The 22,521-nt window shown below is 27.1% G+C and overlaps 1 protein-coding gene across 3 annotated transcripts in view; it reads left to right on the top strand.

The window, feature by feature from the left end:
* Positions 1-22,521, top strand: part of LOC100199204 (fibroblast growth factor receptor 3) — a 170,052-nt gene that overhangs the window by 47,688 nt on the left and 99,843 nt on the right. For all 3 annotated transcript variants that reach the window (XM_065806068.1, XM_065806071.1, XM_065806069.1), the window contains exons 9-12: positions 600-665; positions 14,559-14,918; positions 15,100-15,576; positions 15,894-15,929. In XM_065806068.1, the coding sequence (XP_065662140.1) occupies positions 600-665; positions 14,559-14,918; positions 15,100-15,576; positions 15,894-15,929 (939 nt within the window). The remainder of the gene's footprint in view (positions 1-599; positions 666-14,558; positions 14,919-15,099; positions 15,577-15,893; positions 15,930-22,521) is intronic.

The following is a 22,521-nucleotide window of genomic DNA, read 5'->3' as shown; positions in this document are numbered from 1 at the left end:
ATACTATCATGGTTGCTATCATTTCTTGTTCCATTAACCAAAACTCATTCTTGCACGACTCATCATTCAGCAAAGTCTCATCATTTTACTGTATCTGTCCCTGAATGCTCTAAAAACTTTTATTCCTCTAGTTTTTTTTCCTGTCTTTTTGAAACTCTTTTCTTTCTTCTTGTTTTTCTAACTTCAATACAATTTACAACTTTTCAAGTTTTCTGTCAACCATTTTTTTGCTATTCAACTCTATTCTTTGTTTACTAGTAACTTCCAACTTAATAGTGGTTGCTTGCAGCCTTGTTGGGAGTGAATCTGAATAAAAACAAAAAAAACACAACAATTACAAACAACAGTCTAAGTGTTACATTAGATTTTAAGTCTCAACATAAAGCTCTATTTGGTGCTCTTGCTTATTTTTTCGATTGTCTTATTTATTGCCTTATTTACTTAAGAGAGTTTTAGTTTATATCTCTTCAAAACATTTGTATTTTATTTTTAATTAACTTAACAAATGCTAAAAGTTTTACATTAAAAATTGGCCTCGGATTAAATAAATTTAAAAGGTAGTTTTGATGTGTCAATAATTTAAAACCAACTTTATTTAGAATGTGCTTATGTTTCAAGTTATGAAGCAAATTTTTGTGTTTATTCCAACATTACCACTACTTCAAGTAACATATTTTTGTTTTAGTTTTAATATATATATATATATACATATATATATATATATATATATATATATATATATATATATATATATATATATATATATATATATATATATATATATATATATATATATATATATATTTGTGTGTGTGTGTAAGTATTTATTATAATTTGTATTTTTGTGTTGCCTTTCCAATCCCTTTTATTGCAAATCTCTTGCATTGCGATTTATTGACAATCCTTTGAACATTTTATCCAGGCTTTTGGATAGACATAAAACCAACGATGCAAAGTCATAGAGATTTTTAAGGACTCCAGGACTACCAACACTGGGGTCATCAACTTCTTGAATTTCAGACTCAAAAAAAAAAATTTTCAATACTTTTTTTGAGTTAATTAGCCAGAGTTTTTCTGGATAGAGTCTCTGAAATGCGAGAATAGACTATATTTTTATTATGCTGGTTTCTTTTCGAAGCTGAAAAAACTACTTCTTTTAGGTTAAATGTATTTCTACTTATATACTTTAGATAAACGATTTGTTAAGAAATTTCAAACAGAGCTTGGTGTGGCCATAGGCTACATATGTACCAAGTTTTATCAAATTATGTAAAGTGGTTCTCATTCTACTGTTCTTTTTATTGGTAAACTATGAAGTTAAAATTTCACTCAATTTGAACATTCAAATTAAATTTTTTCCTAAATAAAAAATGATATAAATTTATTCAGAATCTTACTGACCAAAGCTTTTCTAGTATTTATTATGGTCCCTGCAATAATATATATGGTCCGTCTGATAATATATACTACACTAATAAAGCCCCAAAAGCATTAAACCTTCTTTAAAGACAGCTTGAAATTTAAAAAACCTGGGTTATTTTATTGGTTGGTTTTTTATTTCGAATTAGTTAAAAAGTCAAAAGCAAAACTCTAAAGTCTTTAATGCATCATTTTTTTCTCTCAAACAGTAATGCTTGGAATTTTTTTCTGTTTTCATATTTTCCTGACTCATACAATTTAAAGTTTTTTAAGTCTTGCGTCAACTGCTTTCACTTTTTACATTCTTGCTCTTTAGCTCTTTTTTTGTTTTCTGTTGAAAACTTTACTCATTGTTGCTTGCAGCTTTGTTAGGAGTAAATTTGTTAAAAAAAAAAATGTTTCATGCAAAAAACCATTCCTTTTAAAATCTCTTTGAAACCAAAGATTTGCATTTACTAATAAGGAGATAAAAATCCTGTTTTCATGATAGAAAAAAAATTTTGTTGAAATTTATTTTAATTTTGTAAAGTTTAAAGTTGCACAGTGAGGGAAGCAAAGAATTTAAATTGAACTTGAATAAAGTTTAGTGGAGGAAATGTTATGGCATAGAGATCGATGGCTTGAAGCATGATTAAAAATTAGAGTTAATTGATGGTAATATAAACTCTAATGTTTATTTAAAAGCTGTAAATAAGAAAACTTTATCCTTCGATAAGAAAATAATCTTACATATTAAAAATAAGTGTATTTTATCTAGAATCAGAATGAATGCTAACTCATAGTCTAGATTTCAATGTCATTGATGAGTTGTTTGCTATTCTAGTTCAAAAGTTGAAACATGATTTTTTTTTTAGCATCTTTGCTTACAACATGGCTGCAAGCAACCACTATTAGAGTTGCAAGTTACTGTAACAGAAAAGATGAAATTTGTAGAGCAAGATAACGATTGATAGATGACTTAAAAGATTGCAAATTATATGAATCAGGAAACCAAGATAATGCAAGCGAATTCCAAAAAACTGATTTTAGCGGAAAAAAATCAAAAAATAAAAGTTTTTGGAGCACTTAGGAATAGTCACAGAAAAAGGATGATATTTAAATGAATGACGAGTAACACAAGAATGAGTTTTAGTAGATGGCACAAGAGACACTAGTTCTTTAAAGCAGTGCCCATTATAGTATTTGTAGAAAAAAGAAAGAGAAGCAACATTATGACGATGTAATAATGGTTAAAGGTTGGCTGCAAGAGCATGTCCAACTAAGTTTACATACATTTTTGCACCTTGTCTAAAAGAGAAAGGGCATCATTGGAAGATCTGCTCTTAATATGGCAACAGTATTCCATACAAGGCCGGATTTGAGATTTATAGAGATAAAGAATAGAATCTGGAGTTAGAAAGTGATGACCACAATAAAGAGATGCAACCTTAGCAGACGCTAATTTTGCAATGGGTTTGATATATGGTTTCCAAGAAAGATTGGAAGTAAGAGTTGATCCTGACGATGAAAGGTAGACGACTCTTTTAGTACATCACTATTCAGAAATATGGGAAGACCTAAATCATTGTGGTAATGATTGCCTGAAAAAAATATGTTTTATCTAAACTAAAGTTCTCCAGCCACTGTGAGCCCCATGAAGTGAGATCCTTTTCAAGCTCAAATGCCCCCTTCTAAGCGGTCAGAGAGTGTTGGCTTCTTATCAAGACAAGAATAAATGGTAGAATCATCAGCGAACAATGCCACCTGAGATGTGAGAATATCTGGACAATTGTTAATGTAAATTAAAAAGATTATAGGGCCAAGGATAGAACCTTGAGGAACCCCTGAAGTGACAGGATATGAAGAAAAGTGCTGTCCATTGAGGACAATTCTTATACTACGTTTGAAAAGGAAGGATTGAATAATCTTTAGATTATATATAATAGAATAGTCTTTAGATTATTTTTTCTACAAATACTATAATTAGAGATGTTACTTGATACATCCTAATAAGAAAGCTTATGGAGAACACCAGCATGTCAAACTTTATCAAAAGCTTTAGAAATGTCAAGATCGATAGTCTCTAACCTTGATAGATAGATTGATAACCTCTATACCTCTTTCTAATGTATGATAAAACCTTTCCGTTATTACTGTTAGCAAATCAGCTGTAGAACAAGAAGATTGAAATCCATATTGATAATCAGAAAGTAAGTTTTTAGATTAAAGATGAGAGATATAGTGTTTGTTAATGAAAGATTTAAAAACCTTGCTTATGATAGGAAGAAAACTAATAGGACAGTACATAAATAAGTCAGATTACTCTCCAGAATTTTTGAAAACAAGGATAACAGATGCTGCATTCCAGCATGCCGAAAAACAAGACTTCAATAAACACATGCTAAATAGTTTTGAAAGTATACATGGCAGTTCCAAAGACACTTCTGCATGACTACAACAGGTATGTTGTCCGAACCACAAGCTGTAGAAGAGTCTAAGCAGGAAATCACTTTAGATACAGAAGCTTGAGTAATACGAATTTCAAGCAATGGATCAACCTGTTTGTTGACAATATCAGGTAGAACGCAACAAGTGAAATCCAGAGATAAAATTGATTAAAAATTTTAAAAGGAGAAGAGTTAAGTTTGATCTAGAATTCTTGAGAGGGAACAACAGATTCTGTTACAACCTGAATTGTGTGAGTCAGGAAAACATAATGAGAATCCCAAAGCTCAGATGTTTGCTGAATAAAACTAGATGTACATTCACCAACCACTGTGATCCCAAACATCCCAAGTTACACTGATTGCACATCCCAGTAGTTTTCACAGTAAAGAGATCACATTTAAGATTGGTTGCCTTGGTGATCAAAAAGAAGCACCATATTAAAAGAGATTGTGTACAAGACCAGCATGCCAAAAATCTTTATTATGTCAAGAGAATCAGCCCTTGCTTCTCAGCATCCATCTAATGCACAATAAAATTTTCCTTTTATAATGGTTAACAAGTTATCAGTATAATGACAGAAAGTCTGCATTGATTGTTAAAGAGACTTTAGAGACTTTTGTTGAGATGTTAGAAGTTTTTTAACTAAAGTGTTTTAATAGTAAGTACACTGATTAGGTGATTAGGAGTCAGCATGATTTTCAGAGTTTTAAAAAACTGGATGCACAAAAACTATTTTCCAGCAGACATAAATAAGATTCAGCACTTTTAAAATAGTATTGAGAGTTTTTGAATTTTATAAGAATGTCATTGAGATCACTAGCTTTAGAAATGTAAAGTTTGCTGTTGTTTAACAAGTAAGATAATGAAATCAAAACTCTAAAGTTTTAAGAAATGGTAGAGCTTAGTATGCATATTCCGTAATCCACTCATGCAACCATTCAGCATAATTGCTATTATTGCCACATTGCTTCTTTGAAATGACTTCAAAAAAATTACCAGATACAGATGGGCTAAATGAAATTTTAAATCTAACTTATTTACACCAATTTTGAAACACCAATATCATTTAGAATCTTTGTTTTTAGTTAAAGTGTGAAATTAGTTTTTGCTTTAGTACACGCAAGTTAAGAAGCTTCTTTTGCATTGCACTATTTTTTATCCATTTTGTAAACTCCTTTCTTATATAACTCATTTCTTATTTCATGTGATTTGCAAGAATGGCTTATAACCAAATTTAGTCTATTGCACAATTTATATTGCTTGATAATAAATAAGCCTGATAAAAAAACTTGCTATAGATGTTCCACAATTGCAGGGAAAACCTTGACCTGTTTTGGTACCGCTGGAGCAGAATGGGCACCCAAAAAAAAAGTCTTGAAAATATTTATTATTAGTTGTTTTTCTTTTACTTTTTTTTATCAAAAATAAAAAAAAAATGATTTGCTTTAAATGCAGTTGGAAATAACTAATTTTTTGTTTATCTCAGCTTCATCTTCAGTTAGTTAGCTTAAGTTCATCTTCAAGAAATGGATTAAAAAGTAGTTACATGCCTTGACTCGAATAAGCTGTCATTTTACTACTAACCAAATGTTAGATCTGAAAAAAAGAATAAAATTTATTACAAACTCTATTTAAAGTCAATGGAATGCATAAAAATTTGTTTTTTTGAAAGATAGAACATTTTTTTATATTCATTCAGAGTAAATTCAATTTTTGCTAGTTAGCAATTATAAGTTTATTGTTTTTAATATTAAATGAACAAATGTAAAATTTTCTTAATAACAATAGTACGTATATAGTAACCATAGTAAACATAGTAAATATGAAAGTTTAATTTGTGGATGAATGATTTTTGAAATGTAGCTATTTCATTTTACGTAATGAAAATGGAAAATTGAAACAAATATTATAATAAAAATAATTAAAATAACAACTTATTAAAAGTTTATTAATCCATAAAATAAAATCGAATTTTTTTTATGGCGGAATTCAACCCTTTGATGTCTATTTTCATGTTTGAAAAATATAAAGTTTTTTTTATGCAAATTATTTCACTTAATATGTACTTAACAGTTTTAATTAAATAAAAAAAGTTACAATAATGAGTTTCAGAAAGTAGCTTATTTACCTCCCTACCACCTTAAGTTGTAGTTATTTTAAAACTTAAATAAACTTTTGAATTTAACTTATTTAATGTACACAGTTTTTTTTATATTATATATATATATATATATATATATATATATATATATATATATATATATATATATATATATATATATATATATATATATATATATATATACATATATATATATACATATATATATATATATATATATATATATATATATATATATATATATATATATATATATATATATATATATATATATATATATATATATATATATATGTATATATGTATATATTGATTGATTGTTTATGTATTATGTTATATTAAAATAATACAAAAACTCTTGAACATAAAACAGTGCTCAATATTACAATAATAGAGCAATAAATACTTTAACTTTGTTTAAATGATAAACAATATTATTAATAGTACTTAAAGTTTCGTACCATACACGGCACAAAAGCTATTAAAATACTTAAAAAGCCAATTAAAAAAAACGTTTAAAAACTCTTTTACAAATAAATTAAAATTTAAAAATTACGGTAGAACGACTTTTGATGTAAAAAAGAAGTATCTATTTAGTATCCTGTATCAAATGAGGACAGTAGAAATTTGTTGGAATGTAGACACTTATATAATATTTAGCTTTTTTTATTAAGCAGGTTGTTTTCTTTGTGATATAAAATTATAAATTTCTCATGAAGGCAGAGGTTGCAAATTTTGAATGCTGTTTTGATAGGTTTACAGTGTTTTATAATTTTCCACTTTGTTGTGTATTTTATGTTTTTTTCTTTTAAACTCCATATGTCCTTAGATAGCTCGATATCATTTCTGTATTCTCGGCATTAAAAGATTTTAAATGATTTGTGTATCAAAGCGTTAATGGTGTCTCACTGACACCAAAATATACTTTTTTTTTTCTTCAGGATTAGAATTTTCATCATTCACAATAGCTTGATAAACAATATTATTTAATAAACATTGATTGTTCAATGGGCAAATGCAGTTGCAAGTTCTTGCATTCAAATTTAAATCACTGTGTAAAATCTTGAGTTATGTGAATTAATTATAAATTTTATGTTTTGCATGCAGCTATAACTAACTTTGAAAGAATTTCTGTTGAATATTTTGTGAAATTAATGGAAAGTACTGGAAAGTACAGGCCAATAAATGACTGCCTATTTTTGTTTCCACATTCTGACTAAATGGAGGGTTGTACCATATGACTTTTCGCTTTCGATTTTTGTTTTTAGTCAAGGTAACTTGAGGTTGGTATTTCAGTTTACAATTATAGCCAATCTTTTTTAAAGCTTCTTCATAAAGTGGGATGTATTATAGAAAACAGATTCATTTACTGATGTGGCAGATAATCTAAATTCAACGGTGCAAGGGCTAAATATATATATATATATATATATATATATATATATATATATATATATATATATATATATATATATATATATATTTATCCCTTGCACTGTTGAATTGAGATTATCTGCGACAGTAAATGAATCTGTTTTCTATATATGTGTATACACACACATATATATTAATCATTAAGTTTACCATTATCTTTTTTATTTAAAGCAAAAAAAAGCATCGTTAACCTTTAATAAAAGTTAAATGAACAGAATCTTTGAATCTCAATAATAATTAAAATAAAAACATTTATAAAACCTCATGCCTTGTATGTGAACTTTTTTTTTTTAAGTAGAAAGTAACTACTCGAATACAAGACGTAAGTGTTTAATGGGTGTAAGTACTTTATTATTTTGTTTTGTAAATACTATGCTATTATTAAATATTGATTAAAAAATTAAAGTATTTTAAACATTTAATAACTTCTAAAATTGTATTTGCTAAAATATACTTACTAAACATTTAAAATACTTCAAATAATTTTCAAAATTTATTTAAAACAGCATTGTGTTTGCAACTTCAACATTTATTAAAATCTTAAAACAATTTTTCTAAGCATAACAAAAGTAGCATACACTTACGTCCACCGCTATGTATTTAAAGAAATACCTTTTACAACAAGACACAATCAGTTCCTTATCTTGGGATAAAATGAGACAAGGTAAACACAAACAATGTGGTATTTAAAAATTATTGTTGTGACACCGGTTTTAACCGGAAGAAAAGAGTGGCGGGGGAAGGTTGCCTTAAGAATATAATTTCCCCCTCTGCCTTAGCCAGAAAAAGAACAGTATCCCTAAATAAATGTCACTGCATTGTAACATTAGCCTCTAATATTTTTAATGTTTAAGTTAAGATCATGCAAAGATTGCTTAACTTTTAATAAAAATATTTTTTGCTCTCACATGCTCCAACTTTCATGTAACATTCTTTGCAATCTCCTGTTTCTTATTGACAAATTGTAATACAAAGTATTGCTGCTCTATGTGGTGAGAATTTATTCTCACTATTTTGTGTGGTAAAGTATTATTCTCACCACACAGATCATTTATCCTTTACTTATTTAACTTATTCAGAGGTTTATTTGATTTGTTCATTGTTTTTTTAGAATAAACAATAGATTTTAACTCAGAATGCTTGTAATGTGTGATGTGGAAGTTATAAATCAGTTTCTTGTAGTTTTAGTTTAATGCGATCAATCAAAACTTGCTCTGTTGAAGCTTGCTAATCTCCCTCGTGAACCTTCTGTGCCAAATGTCCCCAAAAATTTTCAATTTGTCGTGCTTGAGGCACATTTGGGGGATTGGATTCTTTATCAACGTAATAGACATATTGGTCCATCCAATTTAGAGAATCTTTAGAATAATGAGAACTTGCTAAATCTGGCCACAATAAATAGTTAAAGTCTCCATGGTACTTGTGAATAAATGGAAGAAGTCGTTTTTCTAAACATTCATTAATATAGGTTGATGAATTGATCGCTACAGCCTTGGAAGTGCAAAACAATGGCTCGGACATACCCTGGTCAGATATGGCTATCCACATTAATAATTTTTTTGGAAATTTCTCTTTTCCTATAAAACGAACACTTTCTGGGCATGTCTTTTTGTTGTTTGTGTAGTATCCAGAATTTCCAGGCATGTTGTCCCCTGCAAAACAAAAGTATTTTTTGTCATCGATGACTAGAAGTGATTTTATGTTATAGAGTTGGTTAACTAGTTTCCTGCTTCTTTTCTTTGCCTTTATTTGTTGTTCTATAGTGTATTTTGGAGTCTTTTCACGTTTTCTATATTTAATATTCATTTTTATTAAGTGACGACCAATTGTCGATTGATTTACACCGAATTTATTACCTATTTTTCTCTGACTGACCCCTTTTCGATTGTTGACAAGTCTCGTTAATTCGGCTTTCTTTTCTCTAGTCCAGGATGTCGGACGACCAGGGTGCTTTCTATCAGAAAATGATTGAACAGTTTCAAGTCTTTTTAGGTTATCATATATTGTACTTCGAGCAAATCTTTCCTTTTCAAAATGATTTACAATTTTTTTTTTTTTATATTAGGTTTATTTACAAAAAACATTTTTAGTCGCTTTCAAAAAGATTCTCGTTCAGCTGCATTTAACCTCATTTTAAATAGTTGTGTTTCAAATAATAAAGTTTATATTTTATAGAACGTTTATGCCTACGCATAAAACCACAAAAACTAATTATTATGCTCAAATAATGAAATTAGGGTTTGTCCGAAAACTTCCGCATCACCCGTTATTACATTGGATTTGATCAAAAAGATCACTTAGTTGAGTGTCAACTCTAAAAGTTATTATCAGTTGTTAATTAAATAGTAATATTTATCCAAACAACATTTTTGATGATTATAATACTGTTCAATCCACGTTTATTTTTTTAAACTCGATTTTTGTGATCTAATTTATTTTAAAGCTTATTTTTATTATTATGGGTTTGTTAACAAAAGACCCCTTGTCATCTTTTTCTTTTAAAAATTAAGCACACAAATCCGCAAAATAACCTCACTGCACAGCAAAACAGTATTCCCAATTAACATTGACCCATCCACTGGCTTTGAAATTTTTTGGCAAGTCTGTTGGTATGACATAATTTATGATACATTAAATGTTTGTTTCAGGCAACATTTTTATTATATTTTTTTCAACAGTTCTTATGTTCATTGCTGGCATAATAACATTTACAATACCAAATAAATGAGGTTTTTCAACACACAACATCATTGTTAAGCATTGTTCAACAGATTGAATGTCATTTTGTGTTATTTCTTAATAAATAACAAGAAAAGATGTTGACATATTTTCATTAAAAATTACTTGTGATAGCTCATGTATGAGTTATATTAAAGACCTGCCCATATTTTCATTTTGCATCTGACTGTCTTTTATATAAAAATAAGATATCTGCAAATAGTTTTGCCAACAATTTCAACCTTTTTTATTTTTGGTACATTCTTTTTAACCCCCTTCTTTTCTTTTTTGATTCATTCTAAACTAAATAACTTGTAGTAATAAACTAAGATATACAAAAAAAAAAACAAAGAAAAAAAAAAACATTGTCGTATAATGCAATATTTTTATAACTGCACTCGATTCAACTTTTTGAAACCAGTTCTTTTGGTTAACCATTAAAGAGTATTAAAATAAAACTACTAATTTTTTTTTAAAGTTCTAGTTTGATGTTGCTATGCAATAAGAATTTATTTCAACTTTTGTAAATTATTATTTTTTGATGTTGACGAAATTGAGAACTTTTTTTTGATGCAACACTAGTTTTAATGAAACAATAAATAAAACTAAAACAAACCACAAAATTAGTAAAATTTTAAAACCACTGTTTTTTTCAAAAGTAGAATGATAATCACCCTACTGACCACCATAGTTATGGGTCTGACTTAATCATAGATAGTGTATGATACCCCATGCAATAAGTGAAGTGGTTGTCTCATTCCTGTGTGTATTGTACAAAGAAAATGTTCAATGTTCTTTAAGAACATTGAGCTTTCTAGTTGTAGAATTCACTTTTTTTAGGGACTGTGAAATTATATATAACATGATGATTGGTTTTAAAAATGTCTCCCATAGACCACTTTCTTAAAACTAGCTAGTTTACTTTTTGTATCACTTAATTCAGTATTTTTCAGTTTTTCTTTGGTTTTACAAAACCTTGCTAAAGTTGTTTTTTAATGTGTAAGTAAATTTATTATAATGTAATGTTTTAAATTATAAAAAATATTTCATTATTTAAATCCTTTTATATTGAGATTTATATAAGTAGCGATATCATAAACAAAAACAAGAAAACTTGGCAAAGCAATTTAGTTCATTTTGAGTAAGCAAAGGCAAATAAAACAGAAATCAGTTTTTTTAGGGAGGTTCACTTACTTGGCCTCTTTAGAAAAATCTGTTTTTGTAAGATGTAAAGTTGTCTGTGAATTAATTTCATTATGGACCAAACTGAATTTTCCAGAGGTAACAGAAAAATCAGTTTCAAAAAAAGTTGAAAATTTAGTGAATAAATATCACAGAGATCAGAAGGTACAGGTAATCAGTATCAGTTATTATTATGAAATATTATTTGATATTACAATTAAAAAAGGTGTATGGCTGAGTAGTTAAAAAAGTTTTACAAAGTGTAAGTTAAAAGTAATGGAAGAGTAGGATATGTTACTTTAAAGTTGTTCCAACTCGCCTATCTAAATTGTCAGCAAAACCATGAATAAAATAGAAATTACACACTCTGACTCTAGTAACAGTGAAAGAGAGAATGACAATGATTTTGCCCCATCTACTAACAATTTCACTAGACCTAAAAAAAACAAGAAAAGCTTTAACTGCTTCAGCCGTTTCTTTAGTAATGAATGTTAAGCTAAGTACACACCAAAGAAAAATGTACTAATATTGCAACTCCAACACAGACAAGTATTTACAAAGCGGTTATGAAAGAAACTGATAGAATCAAAGAAGAATTAAAGAAAATCATAAAAAAATCTTTATGAGCACTACATTTTGATGGTAAGAAGATTAAACAGAAAGAATTGCAAGTTGTAGTTTTTAAAAACATTGATCACGGAATAAAGTTAGCAACCTTGCTTTTAGAGAATGGCAAAGCCAATACAATTGTTTCAGCATTGATTAATTTGTTAAATGAATTTGATATATGGGAAGTAATAAAATTGATTATTTGTAACACAACAAACACAAATACTGGAGCAAAAGGTGTTGTAGCATATTTAAAAAAAGAGTTTATAGCCAAAATTATTTGATAGAAAATTATGTCTTGGTTAAAAATTTTAAACAGTCAATGCCAATCATCTGCATTCCAGCAGTAGTATGGCAAGATGACATGAAGTTTTTGTGTGAGCAAAGGTATCATCACAGTTATTATGTGGAAAAAAAAGATTTTGCCAAAATAAATTTTAAGGCTCTTCCATACATTAATAATGCTAGATAGAGTTTATAAGGAGTTATAGTATTACTGATATTTATTTTATAGCCAGAACATTGACAGCAACTGCAACAAGCATGCAATTTTATTACTGTTGAATTGATGAATATCTGGTTTTCCAATCACTATTATAATAGAACAAACTATGAAGTTTTAAAAGCTGCAGTTAACAAGTATGCAAAAGCAAAAAAATCTTTTTTTAAGACACTGATGTAATCAAGAAACTGTTATAAACACTGCAAGATCCAATATTTGTGCAGTATGTGCAGAAAAAACAGTGCAAGAAATTATGGTTTTTGCAAAAACTGAAAAAACAATCAATAAAAAACTAATTTTTTGTAAAAAATTTGTTAGAAACACATAACTTTATATTAAAAGGCCTAAAATCATAAAAAACCTTTTTTTTTGCTTTATCGGAGAAGTATTTTTTTTAAATTATTTTAAATAAGATATTTTTTTATTTTTAGTCTAAAACTCCTTGTGAGTCCCCATAGCCATACCTGATTTTAAAATATTTATCACCCAATTATATATATATATATATATATATATATATATATATATATATATATATATATATATATATATATATATATATATATATATAGATTATTTTTATTAAATTCAAAACCGTACTTTTCGTGTAAAAATTACACGAAAAGTAGTCACATTAGAGATTACTTTATAACAGTTGAAGTTTACTTTTATCTTTTTTATCAATATTGTTTTTAAAAGATTTAATCGTTTTAACATTAACAGTTTCATAATCTAAATTGTTCCATTTATTACAGACTCGATTTATGAAAAAGTCAAGCCTTTTTTCACATTTTGGAGTGTATTGCCTTGAGAATCTAAAGTTGTGATTTCTGCTTTTTTTTCAGTCTAATACTCTGTTGGTTATAAAATTTATTGGTTTTTGTAATAAAATTTGGTCGCAGCCATATACTATTATATACATTTGTATAAGGTCTCCGCAAGTTCTTCTTTTCTCTAGCAATTTCAGGTTAAAAACTTTAAGTCTGTTTTCATATTTCATTTTTTTTAAAGATGGGACCATTTTTGTCGCTTTTTTTTGAATTTTTTTCCAAATGGTCTACATCTTGTTTTTGGTGAGGATTCCAAACCGAAATAGCATAGTCTAAATGTAATCTTACAAGCGATGTGTGTAATATTTTCATGGTGCAGACATCCAAATTTCTAAAAGTTTCATTAACCATCCCCAAAATTTGGTTTGCATTATTTGCTGCTTTTATTACTTGATTGCACCATTTTAGTTTATTTGTAATAATAATACCCAGATCACTTTCTATTTCGGTTTCTTGTAATACTACATGTTCATTATTATTAGTGATATTTATCATGAAATATTTGAATTTTTTATTTTTTATTCTAAAGTGCATAACTTTACATTTTTATGTATTAAAACTCATACACCATAGTTCTGCCCATTTTTGCATCGATATAATATCATCTTGAAACTTTCATCTTTCGGATTCGTTGTTTATTGAAGCAATCAATTTACTATCATCAGCATATAGTTTTAATAAAAATTTCAGTGTGTCCTGTAAGTCATTAATATATATAACAAATAGAATAGGCCCCAAAACTGAACCTTGAGGGACACCGCTTAAGACCTCTCTCCACTCGGATTTATGCTGACCCAAAATCACTCTATTAGATAAGAAACTCTGAAGCCATTTAACTAATTTTTTTGAGAAGCTATAATTTTTTATCTTGTGAATTAGTTTCAAGTGTGTAAAAACTTTATCAAAGGCCTTTGCTAAGTCAAAATATGCAACATCTACTGAAGTCTTATTGTTAAGATGGTTTTTTATTTCATGGATTGTTTCAAGTAAGTTGGTTATACATGATTTAGAAGGTACAAAACCATTGTACCTTCTAAATCATGTATAACCAACTGATTGATTATTATTGATTAGGTTGTTTTGTAGTAGATGATACATCATTTTATCTCAAATTATTCTTTCAAACGTTCTACAAATATATATATATATATATATATATATATAATATATATATATATATATATATATATATATATATATATATATATATATGTATATATATATATATATATATGCTTCAAAATTGATAAATACCTATTCTAAAGTTATTTTTCAATAGGATTTTTTACTAAATTTTAATTTAAATATCATTTAGATTTGACCATAAATACAGAAAAAATAATCTTGACTCATGGTTCTTTTCTTGGAGATTTGAATATTATAATGAAGGAGTATACTGTAACTTTAAATGTTAAATCAGAAAAATATAGCAAGAGTTTAAAAAGTGCCTTTCATTTGACATTGGGTAATGATTTTGGAGTTTATGGTGATAAAAATCAAGCCATTTGGACCTACAACGACAACTCCATAGTTAGTTTTACTAAAGATGATTTTAATGTTTCATCCATTAAAGCAAAAACTCCTTATATGATTGGTCAATGGTACTTCATTAAAGTACGTTTAAGTGTACAAGATGGATCCTTATCAGATCTACAAATCATTAATGGAAGAGCTGGTATGAAAAATTTTTATTGATAATTTTCATAAATAATTTTTTCAAGTATTTTTAACTATTATCATTATCTTTAAAAATTGTTATTAAAATTAAGTTTTGAATAAAGTTTTTCTTTTTCATTCATGTTTTTTTTTATTTGAATTTGAGTTAGATTATTATTATTTAAAACATTCTATTCTAGAGTACCTTGTTGGTAATATTCCCATTTCCTTAGTCAACAAAAATATTATTGCTGAGATACCAAAACTTGAAAAGGAATATTTTATTTCATTTGATCTTTATCCTTATGATTTTGGTTTTGAAGAAGATAATATTCTTTATTTTCTTGATAATTTTAATAGTTATATAGTTGATATTTGGTTTCATGAGGATGGCAGTGGCAGACTTAAAATAAACACTCCTATTATTGATGATCAAGGTTTTATTTCTTTCATTACCAATCCTATTGGAATACATGTATGGTCAAACATTGAAGTGTGTCAAATTAGGAAAGACACTTCTTATATATTCACAATCAGAATTAATGGAGAACTTGTATTTTCTAAAATTAATAATCAAACTCAAAACTTTGATAATGTGCATGTTTATGCTTCATTTAAATGGTTGAATATTTATGAAAGCTTGATAAAAAACTTGTTTATAATAAATGGAATTTCAAGTAAGTTTTATCTGGTTTTATAAATAAAATGACTTTTTTAAAAAATATTTTCGGTGCTTTTTGAGTTTAATCTGTATGTCAATAATAAACAAACAGCATTATTACTTAACTTATATTTTTGTTTTCAACATTTTTTATTTATTATTAACTAATATTTTTATTTTTTATATTATAGTTTATAATTTTTATATTTTTTAACTTATTTGTTGTTTTTTTTAACTAAAAAACAATTTTCAAAATTTTTTTTATTTTCATAATTTTTTTAATTGTTGCTTTTTAGAACCTTTTTATAACCTTTTTTTTTTGTTGCTTTTTAGATAGCAGTTTGCAACCTGTCATTGTTCAACCTAAAGGTATTTAAAACAAGATGTAAACAACTTCCCTCAGTATAGTTAAGATTAAAAACTCTCAATTTTTTTTGTTTTTTTTATTTTTTCAATTTATGCCATTTTGTTAATGACATGAATTTAATTTATGCCATATTATCAAAATTAATAATATGGTATAAATTGAATACATGCCATATTTGTTAATATTGCATGAACTGAATTCATGCCATATGTATTAATATATAGTTATTATAATTGATTTTAATGAACTAAAAATTTAAATAAAATTCAACTTTGTTACAATAAAAGTCAAATAAGAAAATATTTTTAACATGTTGCTTAATTGCATCACTTTTTATATATATTTTATATACAAATATAACTATAATACAGAGGTTTTGTAATGATAGATGTATGGAATTATGGAGTTATGGAATCAAAACTCTTTATTGTTTTGCAAATAAAAATTTTTATCGTGTTACAATAAACAGTTTTAGCAATAAATTTAATTAGCTGTCTGGACATAGAAAAATACAGTTCTTGGTAAGTATATTCCACACCAACCTTTTCTATACTGGACATAGAAAAATACAGTTCTTGGTAAGTATATTCCACACCTTTCCTATACTTATTCCTTATACTTTTTAGAAAATGGTAGAAAAATAGTTCTTTTAAAAATTGCTCTGAGAGCAAAAAAAATAAAATAAATATGCAAACCTAGAGCTTATTAGAAATTTCAACTGTTTTAAAAGAAAAGGCTGAATTTAACATTGTCTTACTTTACTTGAATTAGTTAGACTTGTAGATTTACTTAATTGATTATTCTAATAGGCATGTGGACATCCAGAATATGTCTAAGAATGTCCAAAATGGACCGTTTGGATGTCCAAAATGGATGCCTTTGGATGTCCATTTGATGTACCAAATGAATTGACTTTTGTCCGTCTATTTCAGACCTCTAAAGTACATCCAAGGATGTCCAAAACAGTCTGTTTAGAGGTCCACAATAGAAGCCAAATTTTGTCTGCTCATTCTGTGTTTAATTTTATTCACCTCATTCTCTTACCAACTCAATTAATAACAAAATAAAAAAATGGAGTCTTGAGACAAGAAATGAAGTCTTTTTTTTTGGCTGCAGGGCTTAGCTTTAATATACACATGTTTAGGGATTCATCACGATTAGCAATCCTTATTAAGTTAATAATAAGGTTATTGCATAAGTCATTAAATCCCACTATTGACAAAAATAATTACAAAAAAATAAAAATAATTTTTTTGTCAATATTAATTAATAATATTGAAAAAAATATTTTTTTAATTTTTTTAATTTAATATATAAATTAATTTAATATATAAATACAAGCAAAAACATTATCTTTTGGCTCGTTTTAATAATTCGCCAATGGCACCCTCGATGTTGCTTGTATCATTACCAATTTTGTCACCAACAATAGTATCTAAAAAAATATGTTTCACGAAATTGTTTGTCATCACGAAATTGTTTGTCAATTATAGGGCATGTTTTAGAAAATTAAAATAAACAATTCAATTCTAAAGCAAAGTAAAGAGACTTTGCTTTTGAATTTGATTGCTAAAAAGTCAACTACTAAAAGACATCCACAATAAAAATTTATATTGAAATATTTGTTATCAGTTTTAGAAGGTCTTTCAAAAAAACTAAATTAAAATGAAAAACGGCCCCACATATATTTGCAAACAATAAATAGGAGAAAATGAGTAATCCAGTACTGTTTCAAGTTCTGCTATTTACCGTTTACAAAAATATTTCAGTCTTAAATAAGATGCAATAGCTACAAACTTTCATTCAATGCTCACCTTTCATATATTTATAATAAAGAGTGCTTGTAAATTTTCTTTTTCATTTTCTTCCATCAATGCTAGATGATGCCTGTATACCATAATATATATATATATATATATATATATATATATATATATATATAAATATATATATATATATACATATATATATATATATATACATATATATATATATATACATATATATATATATATACATATATATATACAAACATATATATATATATATATATATATATATATATATATATATATATATATATATATATATATATATATATATATATATATATATACATATATATATATATATATACATATATATATATATACATATATATATACAAACATATATATATATATATATATATATATATATATATATATATATATATATATATATATATATATATATATATATATATATATATATTTATATATATATATATATATATATATATATATATGTCCAATTCCATAGTTCAGTGACGCATCATGCGAAGAGATTTTTTTTAATAGAAATTTTTCTATAACTCAAAAATAATTTTTTATTACTCTAAATCAATCTTGAATTAAAATATTATAATATAAACTAAACACAATTGTATTAACATAACCCTGCTACATAGCAAAAATTAAAACATGAGTTCAGTGACGCAACGTGGAAAAAAGTGTTTTTTTATCAGCATACTTTTAAATGGAGTTTTCGCTGAAATTTTAATTATTGCTTGACTTATTAGATTTTTTTGTTGTAATTTATTCAATTGGCAATAAGGTAGTCATAAAAAAAGCCACAAACAATAAAGTTTTCATATCGTTTTATTTTACAGAAAAAAAACTATTAGTTCAGTGACGCAACGTTCAGTGATGAAACAAAAAGTCGAAATTAAAATCATTTTAAAAAGTTTTGTTATTTTGTAATAAATTTTAATTATACTCAGGTGAAAATAGCATCGAAACAACGTTATCATTCTGAACATAAAAATAATGTGATTTTGATATACCTTTGATTTTCCTTGAATAACTTAAAATTGAACTGAATCCAAGTTCATTTTTTTGTTGTCTGAATCCAAATTCATTTTTTTGTATCGTTTTCTGACATGTGAATTACAGATATTTGCAAATCTTGTAATGCTAACGCAAAATCTGCTGCTGACCTGATTGACTGCTGCTGACCTGATTGATTGACGTATTGACTAGTTTTAACTCTCAGGGCTGTGATTCGCTTAACAGTAGCTCCTATTCCATCAACCACTCCTTTCCCGTGCATCGCTGCAAAGAAATGCCAGTAGAATTTTTTATGAAAATGTTTTTCAAACACAACCATTGCAGCCATAATGCTTTTGTTTTTGAACTGAGAAGTGGCATTTTCACTGAACATGTGTACTTCTTTGACTTGATCAGGAATAAAGTGAAGGATTTTGTCAATGTATGGTATAACGGAAGACTTAGTATGATCAGTTGAATCTGAAGCTATGGCAAATGTTTTTAACTCAATGTTCCAGACTGCTAGGGTCATGATAGAAACTTGATTTTGACCTAAATGAGCCGCTTGTGGCTCATTTTGATAGAAACACCTAGCGTTTTCAGCCCAGTCAACTTGGATTACTGCAATTTCAGAATTAACACTCATCGAAACCTCCTTCAGTTTATTAAAAATTGTTGATTGGTTTTTCTTTACAAATGCGTGTTTAACGAACTTATCACGCATCGCTGATATGTGTTGGATGAGTTCTGTTACAGTAGACTTTTTTGAAATTTTTTCAATGTTTGCATATGTTTTAGTTTCAGGCTTTCTCCACTCACCCAGGATACTTCGAAACCAAATGTATTAACAGTTTGCAAGTGTTTATCGAACTGTTTCATACCTTTGCATGCAACGCATTTGTCCTAGGCACAATCGTATGTGTACGGTTCACAAACAAAGTTATTTATCATTTCAGATCCAACTTTGATTGAAGACGCTTGAATTAATTTTGTTAATGCATTTAAGGCAAATCGCATATTTTCATGCAAACTACAAACACAAACATTATGCGGAAATTTTGTAACTGATTTTACATTGCGTGGACGAAGGTCACAAAATTTGCTGAGTCCAATTTTTATGTGCAGATGCTTTTCTTTGAATAACTCGAAAGCTTCTTTTAGCAAATAATATAAATGATGTATCTGAATATTGTTTGCTTTTCTGTCAGATAATTGAATTCGAGTGACATCTTTTTTGTTTGTTGATATTTGGGAAACTTCATCTTCATTATAAAAGTTTACAACTGCTAAAACATCGCTTTCAGAAAGACCATACAGCCTTGAACATGCTGGAGGTAGACCCGAATTATCTTTACAAGCAGAGCTATTTGAAAGAATAGAAAGAATTTCAGATTGTTTCTCCTTTGAAGTTGGTAGTGCTTTTAAAACTTTTTTCAATGCTTTTCCTCTTTGTTGAACGTTTTTAAAAGATGAGCTTGGTCTTTGATATTGATTTAAAAGTTTTCTTTTTAAAGCGCGACTTTTTAAAACTCTAAATTTTGCTTTAGCAGCATAAGCTGCTTTTTTATTAGGATAGGCTTTCAATTTTTCTTGATATCTCTTAGATCTAACTCTGGACATTTCTTTCTTTTTATCAGCATTCTGAGAAACATAATTAGCTTGGTATTCTGCATAACGTTTTTTTTTTACTTCTAATTTTGCTTCCGTTTCTTAAAAATTTACAACTTTATAAGAAAATGTTAACATAATTCCAAAAGTTTACTAATATTTACTAATAGCCCTTCACAATACTAAAATGCAAAAATTTATTCGAATTTGAACAATTTGAAAACCCACAACGAAATCTGAACTTTTGGATGATATTTTGACTTCCTTACCGCGCTATTTTATAAAATGCTAATTATCCCGTCGATGGGTTCAGTGTCGCAACAGCTTTTAAACTATAACTATATGTTAATACAATGCTTTTGACCAATTTTTTTTTTAGTAATGATTAAAAGTTTACATTAAAATATATAATTTCTAAAAAAACCTCGCCATAAAGCATAATTTCATTGCAATAATTAATTTTTTAGCTTTTAGTTCAGTGACGCAACGTAATTTTTGCAGATGTGTATGTGACAAAAAAACACTTAAATTATTTTTAAAGAGTAAAAGTTTTTTTACTCAAGACATATATGTAATCTCAAAGAATCTTTCTAAACAAAAATATGGATATGTCTTGTTTAAAATATTGCAATAACTCGCCCTCAAATTTTACTCACTTTTTTGAATAATAAAAAGAACAAACAGTTGCTAACATTCATGAAATTTATCTACTCGGTTCAAACATTTTCTACTCAAAATTTATTTTAACAATAATTTTAAGGTGTTTAAACTATAATTAAAGAAATAAAACCTTTTGAAAAAAGAAATTTTTTAACACGAAATTTATCTCTTCCATCGTGGAAATAGCCATGTGCAAGGCAAGTGGTGAGTATCAAACTTGGACTTTCTTGTTTAAAACCTGAGCTCAATAAAACTCTGCCACAATACCATAACTTTTCACTAACCATTACAATTATCACTAAAACTATTATTATTACTAAAATTGGCAATTCTTACACACCCAAGCATCACTCTTCAGCAATAATGAAAATTGGAATATAGATTTTTATTATCAAAGGGTGAACATTAGAAGTTACCTTGTATTTTCTTGCATTTGAACTTGTTTTTAGAATATTTTTAATAATATTGAATCTCTTAAATAAATAAAAAGATTTTTTTTCTGTCAATATTCAAACTATATCTCCACTTTGTTCAATGTTTTTAAGCCTATCAAGGATTTGGGCTAGCAAATTTTGATTATGCTGAAATTTTTTCTGTAAATCCATAACCAAAGCATATTGAAACTCTAGACAAAGAATGAATTTAAAAAAAATGCAATAAGCAATAATTAGATACATGGGTACATTCATGTATTTACAAAATACATTAAAAAATCTTTTAATTTAGTAGATTGTTTTTTTTAGCAGTTTTATAATCAAGGTTCCATAGTTGTGTGGCTTAAATAGCCTTGCTGTTTAAAACCATACAACTATGTTATGCTGTTTAATCCACACAACTAATAACAGTCTTATTGTTAAATCTCTCAATGAAATTGATGTTGAAAAAATTTATCAATAATTTTTTTTTATGCAAATAAAGAAACAAACAAAAAACTCAAGTTAATTTGTGATCTCTTGAAAAAAAGCTCCATCTTCAATAATTTTTCTCAACTTCTCAATGCATTTACAACTTTCCCTATCATTATCATCAATTATTTTACTAGAATTAGGAGCCACAGGTTACAAAAAAATTGTTCGAACCTAAATTCATTATTATATATATATATATATATATATATATATATATATATATATATATATATATATATATATATAAATTCATTTGACTTATGTACTTATGAAGCTTCAGTAATATAAATCTTGACTGAATCATTAATTATATAATAGACAGAGTGAACTATAAATAATTTACTAGGTATACCATCCTCCTTAGGGGTTGTCTGTAAATTATGTTATGCAGTTTTTGACATTTTCGTCCACGCCCCCCCCCGCCCCCTCATAACGCATCTGTAACACTTTATTGATTCCCTCCCCCCCCCCCCAAAATGCAACAATTTTGTATCCCTCTCCCCCCTAAAATATATTTTTTTAAATGTTTTTTGTTTTGCACACTTTTGTGCGCCAACTAAATAAAGTTGTACCATATAAAGTCAAAGCCAAGAACATGCACTGCACATAGA

This window comes from Hydra vulgaris, chromosome 09 (assembly GCF_038396675.1).
Source record: "Hydra vulgaris chromosome 09, alternate assembly HydraT2T_AEP".
In the NCBI taxonomy this organism is placed as follows: domain Eukaryota; kingdom Metazoa; phylum Cnidaria; class Hydrozoa; order Anthoathecata; family Hydridae; genus Hydra; species Hydra vulgaris.
Note: the sequence above shows the minus strand (reverse complement) of the source record. Positions and strands in the feature narration are given on the sequence as shown.